Here is a 20819-nt window from a genome sequence, read left to right as displayed (position 1 = left end):
AATCTTCCCATGTTTTCTTGCGTCTGCTACTTCTATAGCTTTTCTTCTTCCTTCCTAGTTACAACCCTTTAGTAGAATAAGTGCCTCATATCGAAAATTACTGAGTATCATAATTCTTCCAAGTGGTAAAGACACCTCAAGACAAATGCTGGGCATAGAAGCCACAGGACATAAATCTGCAAAGAAGTAAAAAGCTAACCTTTTCAAAGAATATTGCTTCTCTCTCACTTACCAACTTTACATTTCCCTGTATGGCCCCGGAATATGGCTGGTTAGCCAGAGATGGGTAAGATTCCTCAAGGGAGGAACAACCTAAGACAGGCACAGCCGCAGGTGGGCCATCAGGTGAGAAATTGGGGATCAACAGAGGGGAGGCTTAGAACCTCACCCCCCCTGTTTTGAGAGAAATCTTCTGCATCCGTGGATGTTTTGTTGCCCTTGTCTAGCTTGGATTAATACTTAGTCTATAGGCACACACCTGATCATCTACATTTGCCCTCTTACAGCACTAAATGTTCTCTACCTTTATCTTGCATCCACCTACCACTTCAGCATTTTATTTAAAAAATAATAATAATAATAATAAGGGAGAAATGTGGGATTCACATTTAAATCAAGTATAAAAATCAAACGAATAATCATATCTGACTTGATTGTTTATAGTTCATGATGCGTGATCAAAACCGAAAGTTTCTGTAATATGACTGCCCTTGCACTGCTCACCATGTAAGAACTTATTCACTATGTAAGACCTTGTTCACCATGTAAGAACTTGTTTGTTATGCTTCAGAAGATTGGAGACTGTTGAGATATAGGCTTGGGGTTGATTAATGACTGTGCATTGAGTCCCCTATACAGAATTTTATTGTTGTTAACAACCATTTGATCAATAAATATGAGAGATGCCCTCTCAAAAAAAAAAATTAGAACAACAGAGAGCAGCATGGCCCCTGTGTGAGGAAGACATGCAAACCTGTGAAGTGCTCCATATTTTCTTTAAAAAGCTATAATTAGCCAAACTGTTTCCATGGCAACCCACTGGAGTTGGCAAACTGTCCACAAAGGACCAGAGAGTCAACATTTTCATCTTTGGGGCCATGTAATCTCCCTCTGCCCTTGTATCAAGACAGTAGGCAGAGAAACATGAGAATGAATAACATGCCTGTGTTCCAATAAGACTTTTTCTGTAGATGCAAAAAAAAAAAAATGAGCTGTCAGAGATATAACACATTTCTAGTATATTCAGTTACTCTTAATTTGTACACAAATATCTTCTATTCTGGTTGCTAATAAAGGGCTACCCAAGTAAAGAAGGATAATGTTTGACACAGACAATGGACTTGTTAGGATGTGTTCAGTGCATAAACACTTATGAGCTTTTATTCCAGTTTTCCTCTTTATATTAGGCAGACAGCTCTCATCTCCTGTGCTTCATGGAAGCATGCTGCTGTGATTAAAATACCTGAGATCATGAAGCCCTTGCCCCAAGGCTTAAGCTAATAACATTGGTGTGTTGATTTTTTATATTGACATAGACCCATGATGGTATCTGAGACCCTAACCTCAGCAGTGATTCAACTGCCTGGTCATTAAGTCCATCTGAAGCTCCCATTCTGAAGGATACCCTGTAGATAAGGGGGCATATGTCATTTTTAGAGAATAACCTGTGCTGCGTAAACTTCCAAATGGTGGGAGAGGGGATAACAATGGCCCGAAAAGCCAACGATATGTCTACATTATTATCAGACAAGATTTCAACCATTGGTTAGAGCAGTAGTTACTTGTAGTGGGGAGGGAGAATGACACAGAACAGCAACTGGTAGGATTAAGGTTTTCTTTGCTTTCTTGAGCCATGAAACTTTGAGGCTAAAATGGCTTTAAATTATCTAGTCTAGCCTTTAGAAGAATGTACAGATAGAACATACCGAATAAAATCATAGTCATGGAATTAGGGGAGATTTTTATTTATTTTTATTTAACTTAGATGATGTTTTTAATGGGTCTAAAGTGTTCTGAGCCCATTAGAAATATTAACTCTTTAATCCTAATAACAACCCTATAGGGTAGATGCTAATAGTATCTTCATTTAAGGACAGGGAAACCAAGATACAAAGAGTTAAGTAACTGGCCGGGAGTCACTGAGCCAGCCAGTGGTGGAGCCAAGCTTTGAATGCGTCCTGTCTAATTTGTCCATTTTGTAGATGAAGAAACAGGGCTGAGTGTCTGTCCAGGCTACCTAGCTTGTTGGTGGCAGAGCAGGGCCAGAACCCAGGCCATCTCTTTGTTGCAATCCAATGACTAGGCACAGTGCATTGTTCTTGGATCATATAAACAAGACAGGAAAATAATACCAGCAGTTTCTCTTCTAATCAACTTCCACAAAATACCATTAAGACATGAGCATTGGTGTCAGGAATTCTCTCGTCACTGGTTGAGCTTTGGAATGTGTTCTGTGGCATGTAACATGTCTTCTCAGATATCAAGGAGGGACTTGGGTGGGTTAGAGGTGGCTTGGGAACTGGGAAGTAGGGATGAAAAAGTGTACAAAACTCTGCTGATGGATAAGAGTTTCTTGTTTGTTGGCTTATTTATTTAGATTTTCTTGGCTCCACTGGTATCTTTATATTCCCACCAGCAGTCAGTTAAGTTTTATAGGCTAGAGGCTCTCAGAGGTTAGACCTCCAAGTTCATGGATTGTCCTGCCAAGTTTCTTGCTTTTCCAGTTTGTGGCTGAGATGCTAACTATAGGATGTATTTCCTATTGATCTAGAGGCCTTGGTTTTTACCTTTTCATTTCTTCTTCTTGACACAGTCTACTTGAATCTCAATTTACTTTCTTGAGGTATGTGTCCTTGGGTAGGAAGAAGACATTTAATTTTTCCAGAGGAAAATTATGTACTGGTGTACATAATTAAGCATCAAGGAATATACAGGAGACAGTAACTTAGTCTCTTTTTTTTTAACTGGAAATATAACTGACATATAACATTATATTAATTTTTGATGTACAAAATAATGATTTGATACCTGTTTATATTGTGAAGTGTTCACTACAATAAATCTAGTTAGCATCCATCACCACATATAGCTGCAGATTTTTCTCTTTTGATGAGAACTTCTAAGATTTCTTCTCTTAGCAACTTTCAAATATATAATACAATATTATTAACTGGTCACCATGCTGTACATTATATCCATGAAATTTATTTTTTAACCAGAAATTTGTACCCTTTAATCCCTTTCACCTACTTTGCCCACCTCTTACCCCCAACTCTGGCAACAGCCAATCTGTTCTCTGTATCTATAAATTTGGATTTTTTTTTAGATTCCACATATCAGTGGGATCATACAGTAATTGTCTTTCTCTGTCTTATTTCACTTAGCATAATGCCCTCAAGGTCCATAAATGGTGTGATTTCCTTCCTTTCTTGGCTGAATAATATGCCATTGTATATACATAGACTGTATTTTCTTTGTCCATTCACCCACTGATGGACACTTAGTTTGCATCTCTGTCTTAGCTGTTGTAAATACCACTGAGGTGAACATGGGGGTGCGCATATCTCTTCAAGGTAATGTTTTCATTTCCTTTGGATAAGTACTGAGAAGTGGAATTACTGGATCATATGGTACTCTTATGTTTAATGTTTTGAGGAACCGCTGTACTATTTTCCATAGTGGCTGCATCAATTTTTAATCCCACCAACAGTGCACAGGGTTCCCTTTTCTCCACATCCTCACCAACATTCATTATTCTTGTCTTTTTGATAATAGCCCTTCTAACAGGTGTGAGGTGATGTCCTGTTGTGGTTTGGATGTGCTTTTCCCTGATGATTAAGGATGCTGAGCACCTTTCCACGTACCTGTTGACCATCTATGTGTCTTCTTTGGAAAAATGTCTATTCAGATCCTCTGCAAATATTTTAACTGAATTTTTAAATTGTTTCATTGTTTAATTGCTATTGCGTTATATGAGATCTTTATATATTTTGGATATTAACCAAATATATAATTTATATTTATCAAATTTATATTTGTCAAAATAATCATCAAAAACAAGAGAGTGTTTCCATCTCTTGAATTCTCTACTATGTGGACTGTGGTTGAATGACCCTAATTGTTTATACAGAATACACTTGAAACAACAAAATTGAGAATACTCTTGATGTTTAATTTGTACTTTGTAATTTGTACTTTGGCTATTAATTTGTACAGAATGCACCAAAGTAGAGCCAGATGACAATGAGAGAAGGAACAGTCAAAGCTTGCATTTGTGAATTTCAAAGCCAGGCTCTGATTTGCCTTGGCACAGAAAACTTGCACAGTCGTCTGTCTTGCGTAGTAACACAAGGCACAGTTAATGTGATTGGGCCTCTAGTTCTGCTGACACAATATGTGCTGATAAGTTTTGGAGTCTTGGGTTTACTAGAGCCATGTAGTATCACAAGGGTCTGGTGAGTGAAAAGTTTCTGCAGCTTATCAAAAGAAAGACAACAGAAAGGCCCTGGTTCTACCGCCAGTCCTCGGGAGATATTTATCACCCAGGCTTCTGAGAACCAGAGTTTGACCCATACCAAACACTGCAGAAATAATGTCAACATACCCAGGACCACAGCCAGCAAGGAATTCCCTGAGATAAGATTACAACTTTGTCCTTAAAGGGACTCCAACCAAATCTGTTGATCCTCAAGTATTCCCTGAGCAGAACAACTCCCTAAGTTATCCTTCATACCAAGGGACTTTAGGAGTTTAATTTTTGTGCTTCTAGATGCAAATATTCTGCTGTTATTTTCCAAAGTATGCACAAAAACTCTAGCAGTATCTAAGAAAGTCCCCGTAGGATCAAGAACCTGAGCTTTGTGCTCTCAAGTTCAGCCAGCTGTAGAAGCTGTACACTATTCTTTATTGGCAAAAGTATCCCTTGACCGTCTTTCAGGATTTTGTTTCTTCTCTATTGGCTATGCCTATGCCAGCAGACTTCTAAAGCCAGATTAGACCTCTAGTCTAGGTCTAGGATGAAATTGTTATTGGAAAAGATGGTCAGTCTTTGAGATGAATTGGTATAAAAAACTAGTGCAATAATTTGTTTAAATACCTAGTCATGTGTTTTAAATATCAGTATGCAAACTCCATTAGGCACTGGAGCAATGGGGCCCATCAGGGGTCAAGGTAAAGCAGGCCAGGTATTCTCCCAAGACTATTTTGGTAATGAGAAGAAGGTACATACAGAGAGATAACTCACCTTTGATTTGTCATCCAGGCACAAACTTCTTTTTTGAAATGCCTCGCATTCATTCCTTTGTACTCCCTGTACGCAACACTACTGCGGCCTTCTGGATTCTAACCTCTCCTGTTCCTTCCTAGGCCTGTGCTGTATGTAGTTATCAGATTAATTAAAAAACAAACAAAAACAAAACTCTTTCTATCATGTCATTTTCCAGTAAAGTCTCACAACAAAGTTCATACTCCTAACCAGTTTCTCCTTCTCCAATAAATATGTCATTCAAAGGCTCTACCATGGATTGCGTTATTTTTAATTTTCCTGCCTTTGAGCTTTCATTCCTGCTGCCTCCCCCTTTGAAATTCCTTCTCCCCTTCTCTTCTTCTCAGACACACCTCTTCCATTAAGCCTATTCACACTAATCCTGTCTGCACTGATATGACCTCTTCTGAACTCTGCTTACTTATCGTCTGGAGTCCATACCAGCCTTTTAGCAATTAATCACATACTGCTTTATGAAATTATCTTTATTTTGTGTGCTCTGTCTTTCTGTTTCACTCTTTCTCTGTTTGCTTCTGTGTATGTACATGTTTGTGTAACTAGATAAGGAGGTCTATAAAAATAATGCTCATGTCATATATGTATATATTTAGAATATACTACCTATTAGGTGCTCCATGACATTGTTACTGGTTGGCAATTCTTGCTTAGGGTCTGATTTTTTTTTTTCCTTAAAGGCAAGAGTCTGTCTGCTGTCCACTCCTATATGCACACCACCTGGAATGGTGCTTTGCACATTAAATTACAGGTTAGAAACCTTCTAGAGAGGGTTTCTGTGGCTGAGGTCTGCAGCTGGCCTAGACATTCTGCCATGTGTCCTAGCTCTCTGAGGATGGAGCTGTCTTACTCCGGGGCTGGCAGCCTGCCTTCACAGCCTCTGACATGACTATCTGTCTGTCTTCCTCCTAGATGCATACTCTCATTCCTCAAGTGAAAATGGAGGCAAATCCGAGTCAGTGGCCAACCTGCAGGCTCAGCCCTCTCTGAACTCCATCCACAGCTCCCCTGGTCCCAAGCGTTCCACCAACACCCTTAAGAAGTGGCTGACAAGTCCTGTACGCCGGCTCAACAGCGGGAAAGCAGATGGAAACATCAAGAAACAGAAGAAAGTACGGGATGGTCGGAAGAGCTTCGACCTGGGATCTCCCAAGCCTGGAGATGAGACAGCCCCTCAGGGAGACAGTGCTGATGAGGTACTTAACACGGGGCCTGGGGCCTCCAGCAGGAGGGGGTCTCTGACTTCCATCCCTCCTGCAGCCTGTGAGGCATCAACCTGCGGGTTTTGTAAACTAGTCCATCTCTAGGCCCCCGTGATTGTCTTCCTGAGCCAAGTGATCGGAGCTCTTGTGTTAACAAGACCTCACCAGTTTGATTTGCCACCAACTCAGAGACTGACTAGCCCCTACAATATCCAGCAGACAGACAACATTCTGCCAGATTTGGAGACAGGGGCTGGGCCCAAGGGGAGCCATTAGGTCACAGTGGTCTACAGGACTACATCAAAACCTGCTGGGTCCATTTAGAATGAGAATTAAAGAATGTAGACCATTTCACTTGGAAAACAGAAGACTGTGCTCGGAGACTATAGCTGTTTTTTCAAGTCTCTTTGTGTAGTGCCATGTATAAAAGGGGGCAGACAACTCCAAGCTGCCCTGAAGGGGAGAACTATGATTGACAGGTGAAGGTTTACAGAGGGCAAGGTTTCAGCTCAAAGAGGGACTTTAATAAGAGGTGGGGGAGGTCATCCAGTGATGAATGAGCTGTCACGAAAGCAAGTAGATACCCATCCTGGCCGAGCTTGGGTAAACATGTGACCTCACATAACAGGGAGCCCTGTGTAAGCTGAGAGGTCAGACTGCACAGCCTCTGAAGCCCCTTCCAAAGCTGGGATTCTGTAATCAAAGTCTCGGGGGTCTGGTATAGCTGGGGAAATGAGACAACCGTATTATCTGGCAAGCTAGCCTCCTATAGTCACTGATATGGCTAAGAAATTCTTCCTGATGTGGGACCAGACTCTCCTTGTAATTCTCCACCCTCAGGAAATGGCAGCAGAGCCTGGTGATGCTCGATGGTGGGTTAATGGTCCTTCCAAAACATAAGCGGTCAGGTTGTCTCTGACCAGTCTTAAGCTTTCTCTTTTCCTGGCTGATCAGTGAAGTAGGTGTTTCTCGTGTGGGTGTTTACCCCCACTCAGTCCACACTGTCCTATGAGACAGAAGGGTGCATCCATTCTGCAGAGGAGAACACTGAGGCTGGAAACTTAGGGGCATGTGAAGAGGGAAGGTATCTCATACGCAGTTTTTTAAAAAACTCTAAGGCCTGAACCATTGGTGTCATTAGCCATATGAAGCAGTGACTAATGCTGTTCTTTTGCTCTAGAAGAGCAAGAAAGGTTGGGGTGAAGACGAGCCAGACGAGGAGTCACACACACCCCTGCCTCCGCCCATGAAGATCTTTGACAACGACCCTGCGCAGGACGAGATGGTAGGACTTCTTTCCCCCTGGAGGAGCAATGTGTTTTACCTGTGACTTCGGTCTGTGTGTGGCGGGGCTGGTAATACTCTCTCCCTTGTTACGGTGCACCATGTGAATATGGGGGTGCAGATCCCATCTGTATTAGGTAGGGCTCACCTCCCCCAACCCTGAGGGCTGCTTTCATTGTGGCCAGTGCAGAGGTATGTGTGGAATTCTCAGAGTGGAAACCTGCCTGGTGTCTTGTCCTGTTATGAGGGGGAATGGCTGTCTTTGGAAGCCACAGATCCTAAAAGGAACTGTTTGTCTCAAAGAGGAATCTGAGTAGTTTCAGGTTATGATCATTTTGTCGTGCCTGAATTTTTGACCTTTCTTTTAGTTGGTTGTTTTCCCTATATTCAACCTAATAATGGTAACTTCTAGTCAACCCCCATGCTGTTAAAATTCTGCAAACACAGCATGAGGGACAGAGAGATGTTGCAAAGAGGAGGTTGCTGTCGAAGGTGGGAAAACATAATATGCCAGCTTGCCACATTCTTTGTTTTGCAAAATTCCCTGACTCACGGCATGCAGAGGCTCACTGGTATCTTAAGGGTGGATGTCCACCAGGCCTCCACTCGCACAGTGGGCATCCCGATTGTTCTAAAGCAGAGGCTCAGCTCGGATGGGCTTCCAGGTAGTAACCTGAGACTCATGGATGCTTTAACTGTGCTCTGTCAGTTACTTTCCTTATGAACCATGCTTCCCCTTCATTGTGTTTTTGCCTTCTCTTAGTGTTACTGTCCTGTTGCACTCCAGAAGTCGAAATGGTGGTTTTTGTTTTTTATTGCACTTTGCCATCGCTTTTCAGAATGCCCCCTTTTGTTGTGGTAGTGGTGGTGGCAGCTTAGCCTGTCCCTCCAGAATCTCCTCGAGCTCTGTTTTGCGGTGATACAGCCCCTCTGAGGTGATGGGCCCAGCATGCATAGGCAGGGGACAAACCTTCACAGTACCTAGGATACAGCCCATAAAGTACTGTTTGCAGTCCTTCAGCATTTCTGGAGACATCCCAGTTCTTGTTTTAATTCTGTCTGCTTTGCATTTGGATCATTAACGGGCAGACATTAGCTGAGATCTTTCTGTGTTCCAAGTTAGGGGGGCAGATTCTGGGCACGGGATGATGGCTAAGATGTGGCTGCTGCCCAGCTCTTTGACATGCACCCGTGAGAAGTCTCAGCCCCTCCTAAGGAGATGCTGGTGGCCTTGCGCTCTGTTGGGAAGAAAAGTAGAATGAGTGGCAGGATGCACATCCTGGATGCCCAGGGGCAGGAAGGCCTGTGCTTCCATTGAGATGGGAGTGAGCACCAGCCTGCTGGGTTCCCAGAGACCCACCCATGTAAAATGTTCTACGAACAGTGATAGTGTATATGGGGAGTAGGGTGCTCGGGTCACATTCTCTGCCGTCCCACACAGTCCTGCACATGGAGGTGCCAGCTTGCATAAAATAAGTGAAGGTCACGAACCCTCCCCCTTGGATTCCCTCAAACACAGCTTGTTTGGGGGAAAAGGATGTTATGTTGTTTCTGGATAATTTTTAACTGAGAATGGGAACCTACTCCAGATATTTGTGCAGCTTTTCTATGAGCCAGAAATAGGGCAGGTGGCAACAGTCTCTTTGTAGACACATTAACCCTTCTCAGTCCTGCTTCTTTGACTTCTGTACATTTCTTTTTCTGGGATATTTGGTGAGCCTCAGAATTTCTAGCAAATGGAGTTGAAGGCATTAAAATGATTTTTACAACAGTGTAAAAGGAATTTTTAAAAGTCTACTCACTGTAATGTTGTGTGATTACTTTAATTCCCTATGTTACCTTCTAATATTGTTTATACGCATGTGTGTTTCTTTTTTATAATTAAAATATGCATATGATATGTTCGATGTTTTATTTAACATCTCCTAAAATCTTACTAATTTTGCGTTCATGACTATAATTTTAATAGCTGGGGAGTATTTCACTTATTTGATGTAAGATCATTTGCTTGGCCAGCCTGTTTTGGGATATCCTAGGTTGTTTCCGTTTTTTGCTCCTCTAGGTAACGCTGCTACAGATCACTTTGTCTGTACAGCACTTGTTCTTGACTTCTGACCTTGAAATAAGTTTGTAGGGGTAGGATTACTGGATCAAAAAGTTGTTAACTTGGATTTCCAAACAGACTTAAGCTCTTTCCCTGAATTCCCAGGAGCAGAAATAATTACATTTATTTGATTTTTTTTACCCCATCTCAGAAGCAAGACCTAAAATAACTCTTAGATTAGACAACAAGAAGCTTCCTTTTTGAAATCTTCTGCCTAACCTAATGGACAAAGCCAAAGCAGATTCAACTTCCTGCTCCCACCGGCCTTAGTGCAAGAACCCTGGGAGCCCTACTGTCCTCTGCTTTGATGTAACAGGGACGAGCTCACACCTGCATGCAGGGGTACCCTTTTCTCCCCGTTTCTTCTCGAGTAGGAGAAGGAAGGAAGAAACACTGTTCCTCAGTGAGCAGAGGTCCTCACACCGTTGACCAAATGGCCACACAGACCCGTCCTTATTTCTGGGGAACACGGCAGGCCCTTGGCTTGAGCCTCATTCTCTGTGACCAGGATAGCCTCTGGTTGCTCCAGCATGAGACACGCAACTCCTGTTAAAGCCCTTTATTGCATCCCAGTGTCCCAGGTCAGAGCAGAAACAGCTGTGTTGTGAAGGAGCATGTGTACAGGTGAGAGGGAGAGAAAGGAGAGGGGGTTTCTGGCTTTCTGGTCTTGGAGTGCCCTGCCCTAGCATTTTAGCTTGATACACACTGAAGATCTGTGTTTTAGATCTACATCTACATAAAGCAAGGACAGTTTCCCTTCTTTGGACACACTCGAGGCTAGGTTACTCCCTTTGTACCTGCAACAGCAGTGGGCAGCTCTGTAGGGGCCAAAGTCCACTTCTGCCCGTCCCCTCCCCATCCCACGCCACCTTTCCCTTTCCCTCTCCCACACTGCTGTAAGGGGATGCAGCCCTTGCCTGTTGGCCTTCTGGGAATTCAGCGGGAGTTCGGCTCCTTTGGAGGCATGCCTAAGGAGAGCCTGGTCCCTTCCCTGCTTTGCTGCTGGCCAGAATTCCTGACCAGAGGTTAAGCAGGCCTGTCCCACACCAACACCTACCCACCCCCCATCTCATTCTATTACTGCTTCCCTCTAAACGTAGACCCTTGCTTCCCCTGTCTGCCTTGAGCTTTGGACTTGCTGTTTTGCTTCCTAATTGCTGTTCCTCATTCCTTGCTAACCTGCTGTTCCTCTGCTGCTCAATGTCTTGCAGTCCTCTTTGCTAGCAGCCCGGCAGGCCTCCACCGAAGTACCCACTGCTGCAGACCTTGTCAGTGCAATAGAACAATTGGTCAAAAACAAGCTGGTAAGTGGGGGTCCTGGAGGCAGTTCTGCATGTTTCTTACCTCCATGTGGCTCCCAGGGCCTGGCATCTATCTGCCATGTTCTCCTTCATGCCAGTCCTCATTTCCCCTTGGATGTTATTTCCAGTCAATAAATGGTTTCTAAAAAGCTGTGCCCAATGGCCTTTTTGGCTTATTTGGAAATGGGCATGGGCAATTAACAGGCCCTTTTGGGTTGTGGCATTAATGACAGATGAGAAGTATGAAAAGTATCCAAGACAAAATACTTTTCCCAAAGCTTGGTCCACTGGCATACAGGGAAGTGGCATTTGGACAGTGACTGGTGTGTGCCTGATTAGCCTTGAAGCTTACTTTACTGCTGAGAACATGGATTGGATCTTTGAAAGCACCAGGTAATTTTATTTGGGGGTCCCAATAGTCTTCTAGCTTGCAAAGTCTTACAAAAGTAGATTGCTGGTTATAGGGAAATGGACAAAAAAGCAAGGATACCTCACCACAAGAAGGGAGCTGGTGTGTATCCCCATCATGGAGGAAATGGAACATTAAATGCTGAAAACTGAGCTCATGAACCAATCAGACCATTGGAGGGAAGGATTATGAATCTGGGCTGGTTCAGAGTTTCAGCATAGTGCTGGTGAAAGAGCTCGTTTTGGAGAAAGTGTTCCTCTACCCCCATATTTTTACATTGAGTGTATCATTTCAGGACGACAATCTGAAGCATTTTCCTTTCCTTCACTTTCATCCATGTCACTCATTTTGTTTCTCCCGCAACTCTCCTTAAGATAAATGTCTGTGCTTCTGCCAGGTTTATGTTGGGCAGTCCTGTTAATCAGCACCGTTTGAACCCTCCTCTACTCGGCCTAGAAATTAGGGGAAAATGATGGATGCTCTCTAGGGAAAGCTGCCTGATAATAATTTCTATTACAGCAACTCCCTTTTCACCTATCCCAGCTTGCAGAGCACCAGTGAAGTTTAATGCATATGATTTTCTTCTTTTCCCTCTAAATTTTCCCTCCCAACTTAAAAAAAAAAAAAGAAAGAAAAATTTAGCTGATGCTTTAATAACTAGTGTCAGACTCTTGAAGGCTGCCCGTTTTCCTGCCCTCTCTCTGTCCCACTGGCGGGAGCTGAGCAATCTTGTGGGCACCGCATTGACTTTTCAAAGCATGCCTCCCTGGCGTCTCCTCATTTGCTCTCCTTTCCTCTCCACACTGACCTATACACCCTCATTCTCCAAATACCACTTAAAAATCATCCTTCTTTTCACATTTTCTCTTTCGCCGCCTGAGCCTGGGCCCTGGCCTCATGCCTAGACTCTTACAGTAGCCAGTGCTTGATCCTCCCCCACCGGGTCTGCCTCCCATACCTCAGTCTGCTGATGGGCCTTCCACAAGGGCCCCTGCTCAGTGGAGGCTCACTGCCTCCCTCTTGCCTACACGAGAAGTCATCTCCAATGTGGGGTGCCTTCAGATTTCTTGAGGTGCAGGAAGAAAGTTTTAGAATCTATCTCATCATTTAAAAATGGCTTTGCATATGTTTTATTATGTATATAATGATAATACAGTAGCATAGAAATATGCTTTAAAAAGAAGTTACATATTTGGGGAGTATATGACCAAAATCATGTTTACTGTAGAGGTTATATAATTCAAGTTTGGAAATGACTGACTCAATAAATAAGGCCCACACTCACCCAACATTCTAATGTTTTATAGCCAACCTGCCTTTCCAAAATCTGCTTCTAAATTCTGGTTGATGAACTCTGCTTCAACCAAATTGTTTTCCTCCCTGTCCCCAAACATGCATTTGGCTTCCCACCCTGCAAGTTTCTGCTCATAGCATCCCACTTCTCTGTAATGCTCTCCCTCTTATTTTCGCTTATCAAAAGCATAACTGCCCTTCAAGGTCCCACTCAAATCTCACCTCTCCTCCAGGGCTTTCCTGACCAGCCCAGGCCAGAGTTCTTCAGAAGTCCCATAGCAGTAGCTGTGAGAGCCACATGCTGCTTGGGATAGCTCTTAGTTTTGTGGTGTTGTTAAAATCTTAATGTCTTCTTCTTCAGCTCACCTCCACCACTAGATGATTAGTTATTTAGACCTTCCTCCTCTATTGGTATACAGGAGTCTTTTACGCTTATGTCAGTAAACATTTGTTTCCAAAAGTCTGTATTTTTCTGTATTTTGTTTTACCTCTTCCTATGCTGCTGCTCATCTTAGCACAGTTGGGAGTTGCTGTGGACATCTACTTTGTTATCACCAGGTCTGGTGTTAAACATATGAGTGTAGATATTGAGAAGTCCCGTAAGAGCCAATTTTCAAAGCAGAGTGGGTGTAGGATAGGAGTGGAGTTGTTTGGCCTTATGACAGGCCCTCAACATATGTCTGTTGGATGAATGGCCTTTCTGTGGTAAGTTTACCATAATAAGGGCTTGAACTCCCACCAGTAACTACTTCCAGAAGACCTGCAGTGAGCCCAGAATTATAGAGATTTCTTTGGCCAAGCATATAAAACCAAGCCCATATCATGGAAAGTAATGAGGGAGTGGTGGTTCAATTTCTCAGAATTTCTCACCAAAATTCCATCCATGTCCTTTCCTCTACTTCCTCTTTTCTTTCCATCCCAATATGTACCCCCAGTCGGGTAGCAGTGCAGCAGCAGTAGGCAGTTTTCTGACTGTATTTGAGAATAGTGTCTTGCATTTTCACCTCTGTGATTTGTGTCGCTATTCCTCATTGGTTCTTTAGCTTAGAAGAGGGAAAGATCTAGAACCCGTAAGAGTTGTGGAGTTTCTATATGACAGTAAGTACAATAGTGTGACAGCTGCTAGAATAGCCAGTGTGGTCACAAGCTGGGTTAAGGGAAGTACAATGTACAGATTAAGCAGAGTAATAGCGCCATTGTAGTCAAAGCTTTGCAGACCACACCTGTTGTGAGTCATGTGTGAATCATGTATCAGATTCTGAATTGCATCATTCTTAAAAGTTACTGATCTCAATAGAAGGGTTCCAGAGGAGGTAACCAGTACCATATGGTACATGTCATTTGAAGGAAAATTGAAGAAACTGAGGTTAAGTATGGAGAAAAGTTAGGAGAGAGAAGACCCATGAAAGCTGACTTCTGATAGTTGAGCACAGCCATACGAAAGGGCTGGTCTCACTCTTGATTGCTCCAGAGGGCAGTACCTAGATCTATAGGTGTAAGTTATCTTAGTTCATTATATGATGAACTAATAAGGTCCTTTCCAATTTATAGTATCTGGAAATTTTACAGGAACATCTATTATACTTGGACTTTTATATCTAGGGCTTGGATTCTTTCTGCTTTCTTTTTGTTTGCTCAAGATGTGACACCAAATTCCACACTTAGAATTCATTTGACCCCCCCAGCACCGCCTCAAAGCCGTGAGATACCCTGTGTCTCGGTGTCTCAAAGCTGCCCTCGGTGTTTTATGGTCATACAGCTATGCCTGCCTGAGGCTGCTGCTCCAGGGAGTCGTAATCTGTGCTGACCAGTGCTGCTGCTAGGGGATGAGGACAAGTGATCTCTGGTTCACTTGCGGTACAGATAAGACCCTGAAGCCCCTCCCCACCCGGAACTTCCTCAGGTGAGTCCCTCTGGACATTAATGGATACTTCTGAGATCTTGCTTGCCAGCTTTGGTCTTTAATCACTTTTTGTTACCAAAAAAGGATACCCACCCACTTCCCCCCAAATAGAGCTAACATACTTTTTCCATGTTTTGTATGAAGATTTTGTCTTTAACTCTGAGCCAGGAAAAAGGACTCCCCCTGCTTTCCCCTCTGTGGTTTTTAATAAGGCTTTTCCTAGACATGTGGACTGGTGGTGGTGGTGATGGTGGTGGTGGGTGTTTAAGGAATCAGGAGACTTTAGTCCTGCCCCTGTATTTATCGGATAGCCTTGGGCAAGTTACTCAGTCTACTTGGGCCTCTCTTTTATCTCATTTATTAACAATGATGATTCTGTCTACCTGAACCTAATCTCAAGAAAGTTAGGATAAGGACTGTGTAGGTTTGAATGTGCTTCACAAAATAATATGCAAACATACTACAAATGTCAGCACTTAGCTGCCTCCTCTGCATTGTGAAGGGCAGGGAAAGGGAACTAGTCATACTTTATCTTCAGTAACCACATCCTGAGCTCAGGGACACAGTGTTTGTCAGCCGGTAGATTGGTGGTTGGGTGAATGTTGCAGGATAATAACTTAACAGTCACTGTGACTTGGTTTTATTCCCCAGGTTTGAGGAGCAAGAGCTTCCTGGCCCTGTGGGAATCTAGTGTGTGTGTGTGTTAAGAGCCCCAGGATTCCACCACCCACCTGAGATGAAAGACAGCCTCTGGAACGAATGACCCTCCCTGAGCCCTGTCCTTAGGTGACACCTCACAAAAGCTCATTGGTCCCAGAATGGCACCAATGGCCCCTTGACTGGTAATCTTCTGCCTTTAGGGAAGGGGCTGGCCAGGATTGAGTTCTTGTTCAGTCTGCCTGGTGGCCTGGCATCCTGAGAATGTGTCCACCTGCTTCAGCAAGACTTCCTGCCCTCTGGTTCTCCTACTTTGATAGCATTCACCTCCCTAGGCCAGGCTTGTGGGTCACAGAACATGGCAAGGGCCAGGCTGCATTCGTGTGTGTGCTTTGCTCTCCTTTGTATGAATTGGCTTCGTCTGTGGTGGTAGAGTTAGCCGAAGTTCAGAGTCTAGACAGGAGGAAATAATGGCTCTATCACAGCCACTGTGAAGGTGTATTTTTTCAGAAACTAAGTTCTTCTGGCATCCCTCTGGGGAAAAGAAATAGAAATAGAGCTTGTTAAGGAAGAAAAATTTCAATTTCCACCCCAAAAAAATTTAAGATCAAGACAAACTTGAAATGTCATTTGCCTGGAAAATCCAGACTTCAGTTTTTCTGCTAATTGTCTTGTCCATCCCCACCCTCAATTTGCCTGGGAATGACTAAGATCTAATACTTTGTCCAGAGAATGTTATACAAACGTTTATGAAGGGGGTAGGGCAGCCAAGAGGTTGGCGTGGTACCAAGTGCTGGCCTGGCATCCTTACCTGTTGTTTCACCACATGAGCTTTGACTGCTCCCAGGAGTTCCATAGTTTACTCCATAAATTCCTGGAGTCCTACTGTGTGCCAGCTCTGAACTCAAATACAGAACCTTCCTCCATTGGGCTCACAGTCTAGGTTTAATGATCAAAATGCTCTCCTGCCTGGACTGTTGCAACCATCTCCTCCCAGCTTCCAGTGTAACATTTCTCTATGTGACTACCAGAGAGAGCTTTCTTTTCTTTTCTTTTTAAAGAAAAACTGTTTAATGATTATTTTCTGACTAATAAAAGCAATATATACTCATTCAAGGAGAACTGGAAAAATGACAAATATAAACACCAATTCTATCACTCATAATTCATCATCTAGAAGTATTCAGTGTTGACATACTGATATATTCTAGACCCTTTGTAAGTTAATGTAGTTAATCGTAGAGTATATAAAATTTAAGTCCTGTTTTCCTTTACTGTCATATCAGAGACATTTTCCCACACCATGAAAAGCTCTTAGGAACATTAAGACTGATCTTTCTAAAGCTTCAATCCCATCATGTTACTCCTATGCTATCATCGGTCTTAGAAAATGAAATCTATAATTGTTAATGCCATACATAAGGCTCTTTATGATCTGACCCCTGTGTACTTCCCCAGGGTTATTTATGCTACTCACCTTTTCCTTCCCTAGTACCCACTCACCCCAACTCACATAACACACAGTCACTTGCCAAACCCCCTCCACTTTTCCCATGCTGTGTTCTACCTACATCAGGCCGCTTTCAGCTTCCCAGGCTTCCCTGTGTAGTTTCACAACTTAACATTTACTCACAGTGCTGCTCCTGTTGGGAGTGTCCTCCCATTGTGTATCCAGTGAAATCCTTTCTGTTTCTCAATGCTCAGTTCAAGTAGTGCCGTCTTCCATTAAGCCTTTCTCTCCACCTCACCATAGAACTGCCTGCTCCTTTTTTCATCTCCCATGGTACCCCATCTGTCTAGCAGAGCACCTGTTGTAACTTAGTTTATGAACCTTATCTTATTCCTCCTCATTTCTCCAGTGCTTTGCAAGTATTCAGCATATAGTAGATGCTCAATAAATATTTGTTTGCATACAAACGAATGACCATTGACAATACTGTATAATGAGTGCTGTGCAGGGGTGTGTAAAGGGTGCTCATACTACCCCAAGGAAGGGCATTTTATGGGTATGTGATCCAAGATCCAATGGATAGGAAATGTATTAGCTTCTAATGTGGGGACAGCCTTCTCCCATATTTAATCTACTTTTTGAATCCTATTTGTATTTCTATTCAGACTTTGGACCAACTATAGGAGCCTTTGCTGCTCCCTCCCTGTCTACCTTTCCCTTCATCTGCTGAGACTGCATGGGCCTGAGCCCTGGGCAGAGCCAAAGTCCTCCCTGTGGCTGCATAGCCTCCACTCATCAACCGGCCAGCATTGCCCTTTTCCGCCAGGAGCACCACAGACAAGTGCAGGCCACCCCTAGGTGCCCTTGGCTGGGACCCTGTACCCCAACTGTAGCACAAGTAGCCAAGTCCTCAGAGGGAATTACTTTTGGATAATAAGCATTTATAGCCAACACCTGTATTGGAGGCAGATTACCCAGCATACAGCTTAGCCAAACCCTTTATTTCTCTCCTCTTCCTCATTCACGGCCTCTGCCCTTCTCAACTCCATCCCAGAGAGTCCTTGCCCAGAGATAACGTGGGCTTGTTGGCTCACATAACAGGTCAGGCAGAAGGATATGGAACATATGTCCTTGTGCAACACTTTGAACTCAGAAGTCCTTCCTTCTGTAGAAGGGTTGAACATGAACACACCAAACTGGATGTTCCACAGGGGAGCTCTATAGGCAAAGATGTGGGCCTGTTTCCCTGGACCTTGCAGCCAACATCCTGCCAGCCAACACGCTGTAGAACTAAGGCTGTAAAAGAGCAATGGGGAAAGGGGTAGGGAAGTAAAAGGCATATAATCAGATCACTCACCAGCTGGACCCATCTGCCTGGGGAGCCTGTCTCTGGTGATGGCACCAGAGGACATGTCACATGTCTTAGAAAGCCTTCCTGTCCACCAGCTTGTCAAACCTCAGCACCAGACACTCTCATTTCCTTAATCACTAGTTATAAATCCTGAATCTATAAATTTAGCTAAACTCTTCCTGACCTTTCTATATTTTTAGCTTATGCTGTTCCTCTGGATACCAACTTGCATGGTTGGTTATTTGTTCTGTAAAATATTTTCATGTCCAGTTAAAAGACATTCTGTCTCTCAAGCTTGAAGGCTCTGTTTTAGTTTCTAACATTGGTAACAAATTCATGTTTGATCCTTGGTACATTTTGTTGATGTGGGAGTAGGGTTTGGGGAAAGCAGGTTGACATCTCTTCTCAGCTCTTAGCTTTTTAGCTTCAGGTCTTAAGATTCTCCACACAGTCTCATATAATGGTCCATTGAGCACCTTGTTCACTTTTTGTTTCATTTCCTTGGACTCTTCCTGTCTCTATTTGGCCTATGTTGAAAAACAGCAGCCAAGAGAACATGTGACAGATACTCCAAGTGCAGGTTGTTTAAGACCATGCTGAAGACTATTCCTCCTGCCTTTGTGGACACTTTTTGATCTCTGTGACTTTACCCATAAGACTGAAGTTGTCAAAGACTAGTGCAGTGAAGCCTTTCCTTGTAGCCACAGTGGCTGTTATGGGCAGGCATCCTCAATGGATAGTTTGGGTTAGTCTCTCATGTTTGTTTTACAATTGCCCATCGTGACCTTGATCTCTAGACTTATTATTTATCCACATTGCCTCTGCCAATTTGCATAGTGAAATACTAGGTGTCACCATGTGATCTTTCTTTCAGGGCACCTGTAAAAATGTTAAGATTGATCCCATTTTTGAGCATCTGCATCATTAACGTTTGCATCCCTGCGATAGGGGTGGGGAACACCGTTGTCGTGACTTTAATTTTTCAAGGGGTTGTTCTCTGTCTATTCCTTAGAAATACAATTGGGAAAAAATAAAGCATAGAACAATTTTAGCTATCTCACTGAAGATAATCCAGTGACTAGCAGATCTGGGATCAGAATCCTTTACCCTAGCTCTTTGTGGAATACCATATTAATCCCTCTACCTGTTTCTCAATCCTAAAGCACCTTAATTAAAATAAATAAAGGGGGTTCATAAAAGAAAGCCCTTGGTAAATAACCTTAGCAAAGATGTTTTTAGAAAAGGCCCTATCTATTGACCTCTTCTTGTCTACATCTCCCTGGCCTCTTCAGAAAAAAACTGTAGGTGATTTAACCAACACAATTTCACAAAAGTAGTTCCCTTATCATTACCCTCACCTCCTCAATTTGTATTGGTAGCCCTACAACTGGTTTCCTTTTCTAACTGCTTGTTGGGTGTAGCACTGCAATGATTAGCTTTACCTCTGGAGGTCTTACCCAGGGATAAGTCACTTTGACAGTTCTCATGCCTGGGAAATTGGCAGCACATGACGCCAAGTACATCCTGATTGTGTGAGGAGGTGGCAGCTCTGGACTTCCTGCTGCAGGAAGGTGGGAGTCTCTGGCCTCCTGGTGCTTCCCTGGGGTTTGGTGAGAACAGCCTCAGCCACTGGCCCACCGGGTCGGCTGTGGCTGCTTGGGGGCCTCAGGGCTTCCAGATGGTTTTCCAGCGTACCCTCCTCTAAGGTTGTTTATTCTTCTTTTCAGAGTCTAGAAGGAGGCTCATACCGGGGGAGCCTGAAAGACCCTGCAGGCTGCCTGAATGAGGGGCTGACCCCACCTGCACCTCCTAGAAACCTGGAAGAAGAGCAGAAAGCCAAGGCCCTGAGAGGCAGGATGTGAGTGGCGCCCTACACCCCACCCTGGCGTGTGTGTGCCGTGGACGGTGGGCAAAGGCCAGGGGAAGTCTGTGGAGAGTTAGAGAGGGGTTCCCCGTGCTAGGTTCCCCCTGATGCCACCCAGTGAGGGTGACCTAGATCTGCACAGTGCAGCACTGATGAACAATGAACTAGAGTGGCATTGACTTTAATGATTTTAGGCTGAAATATTTTCTGGGAGATGGCAGCTATTATTGACAAAGTGTGATTATAGCCAAGGTCTGTTAGAAATTCAAAACATGCTGATAAAAGGGAACAACTGAGTTCAGGGACCTTTGGGACCATTACTGTGGTCCCATATCAGAGAACCCGTGGCAGACAGTCTGATGAGTTTCACTGAGGGAACATTTCCCCAAAGGCAGGAAAGTAATATAAAAGAAAAGGGAGCTGCTGTGGCACCAGGCCAGGGCCTCGCTCTACACCTCTGAAGGCTTTAATTTCACATCCATTTGTGGGCGTGGTTCCAAGAGAATCACTTCACTTTCTAAATGGCTAGGGGTAAATGCAATTCACATTGCAGGGCATGTCACCAAAGCCTGTAGATTATGCCAAGATGTATTGTCCACCCTGATCTGAAGTCAGTCTTCTATTACTTGAGATGATCATGGAGATATTGGGTGCCACTAATGCAAAACCATAATTCCTCCAGAACTTTAGTCTTCTTGTTCAGGGCTTAACTCTGTGTTGGAA

The 20819-nt window shown here is 43.6% G+C and overlaps 1 protein-coding gene and 1 pseudogene across 21 annotated transcripts in view; both read left to right on the top strand.

Annotated features, from left to right (window-relative positions):
• The window catches only part of KALRN (kalirin RhoGEF kinase), a 654582-nt gene that overhangs the window by 568419 nt on the left and 65344 nt on the right, over positions 1-20819 (top strand). For 12 of the 21 annotated variants that reach the window (XM_073231506.1, XM_073231512.1, XM_073231511.1 and 9 more), the window contains 4 exons: positions 6191-6474; positions 7661-7765; positions 11080-11172; positions 19960-20090. In XM_073231506.1, the coding sequence (XP_073087607.1) occupies positions 6191-6474; positions 7661-7765; positions 11080-11172; positions 19960-20090 (613 nt within the window). The remainder of the gene's footprint in view (positions 1-6190; positions 6475-7660; positions 7766-11079; positions 11173-19959; positions 20091-20819) is intronic. The other 9 variants (XM_073231508.1, XM_073231507.1, XM_037012976.2 and 6 more) reach the window with 3 other exon arrangements.
• On the top strand, positions 898-995 carry LOC118971509 (U6 spliceosomal RNA; annotated as a pseudogene).

Source organism: Manis javanica, chromosome 3 (assembly GCF_040802235.1).
Source record: "Manis javanica isolate MJ-LG chromosome 3, MJ_LKY, whole genome shotgun sequence".
Lineage (NCBI taxonomy): Eukaryota > Metazoa > Chordata > Mammalia > Pholidota > Manidae > Manis > Manis javanica.
Note: the sequence above shows the minus strand (reverse complement) of the source record. Positions and strands in the feature narration are given on the sequence as shown.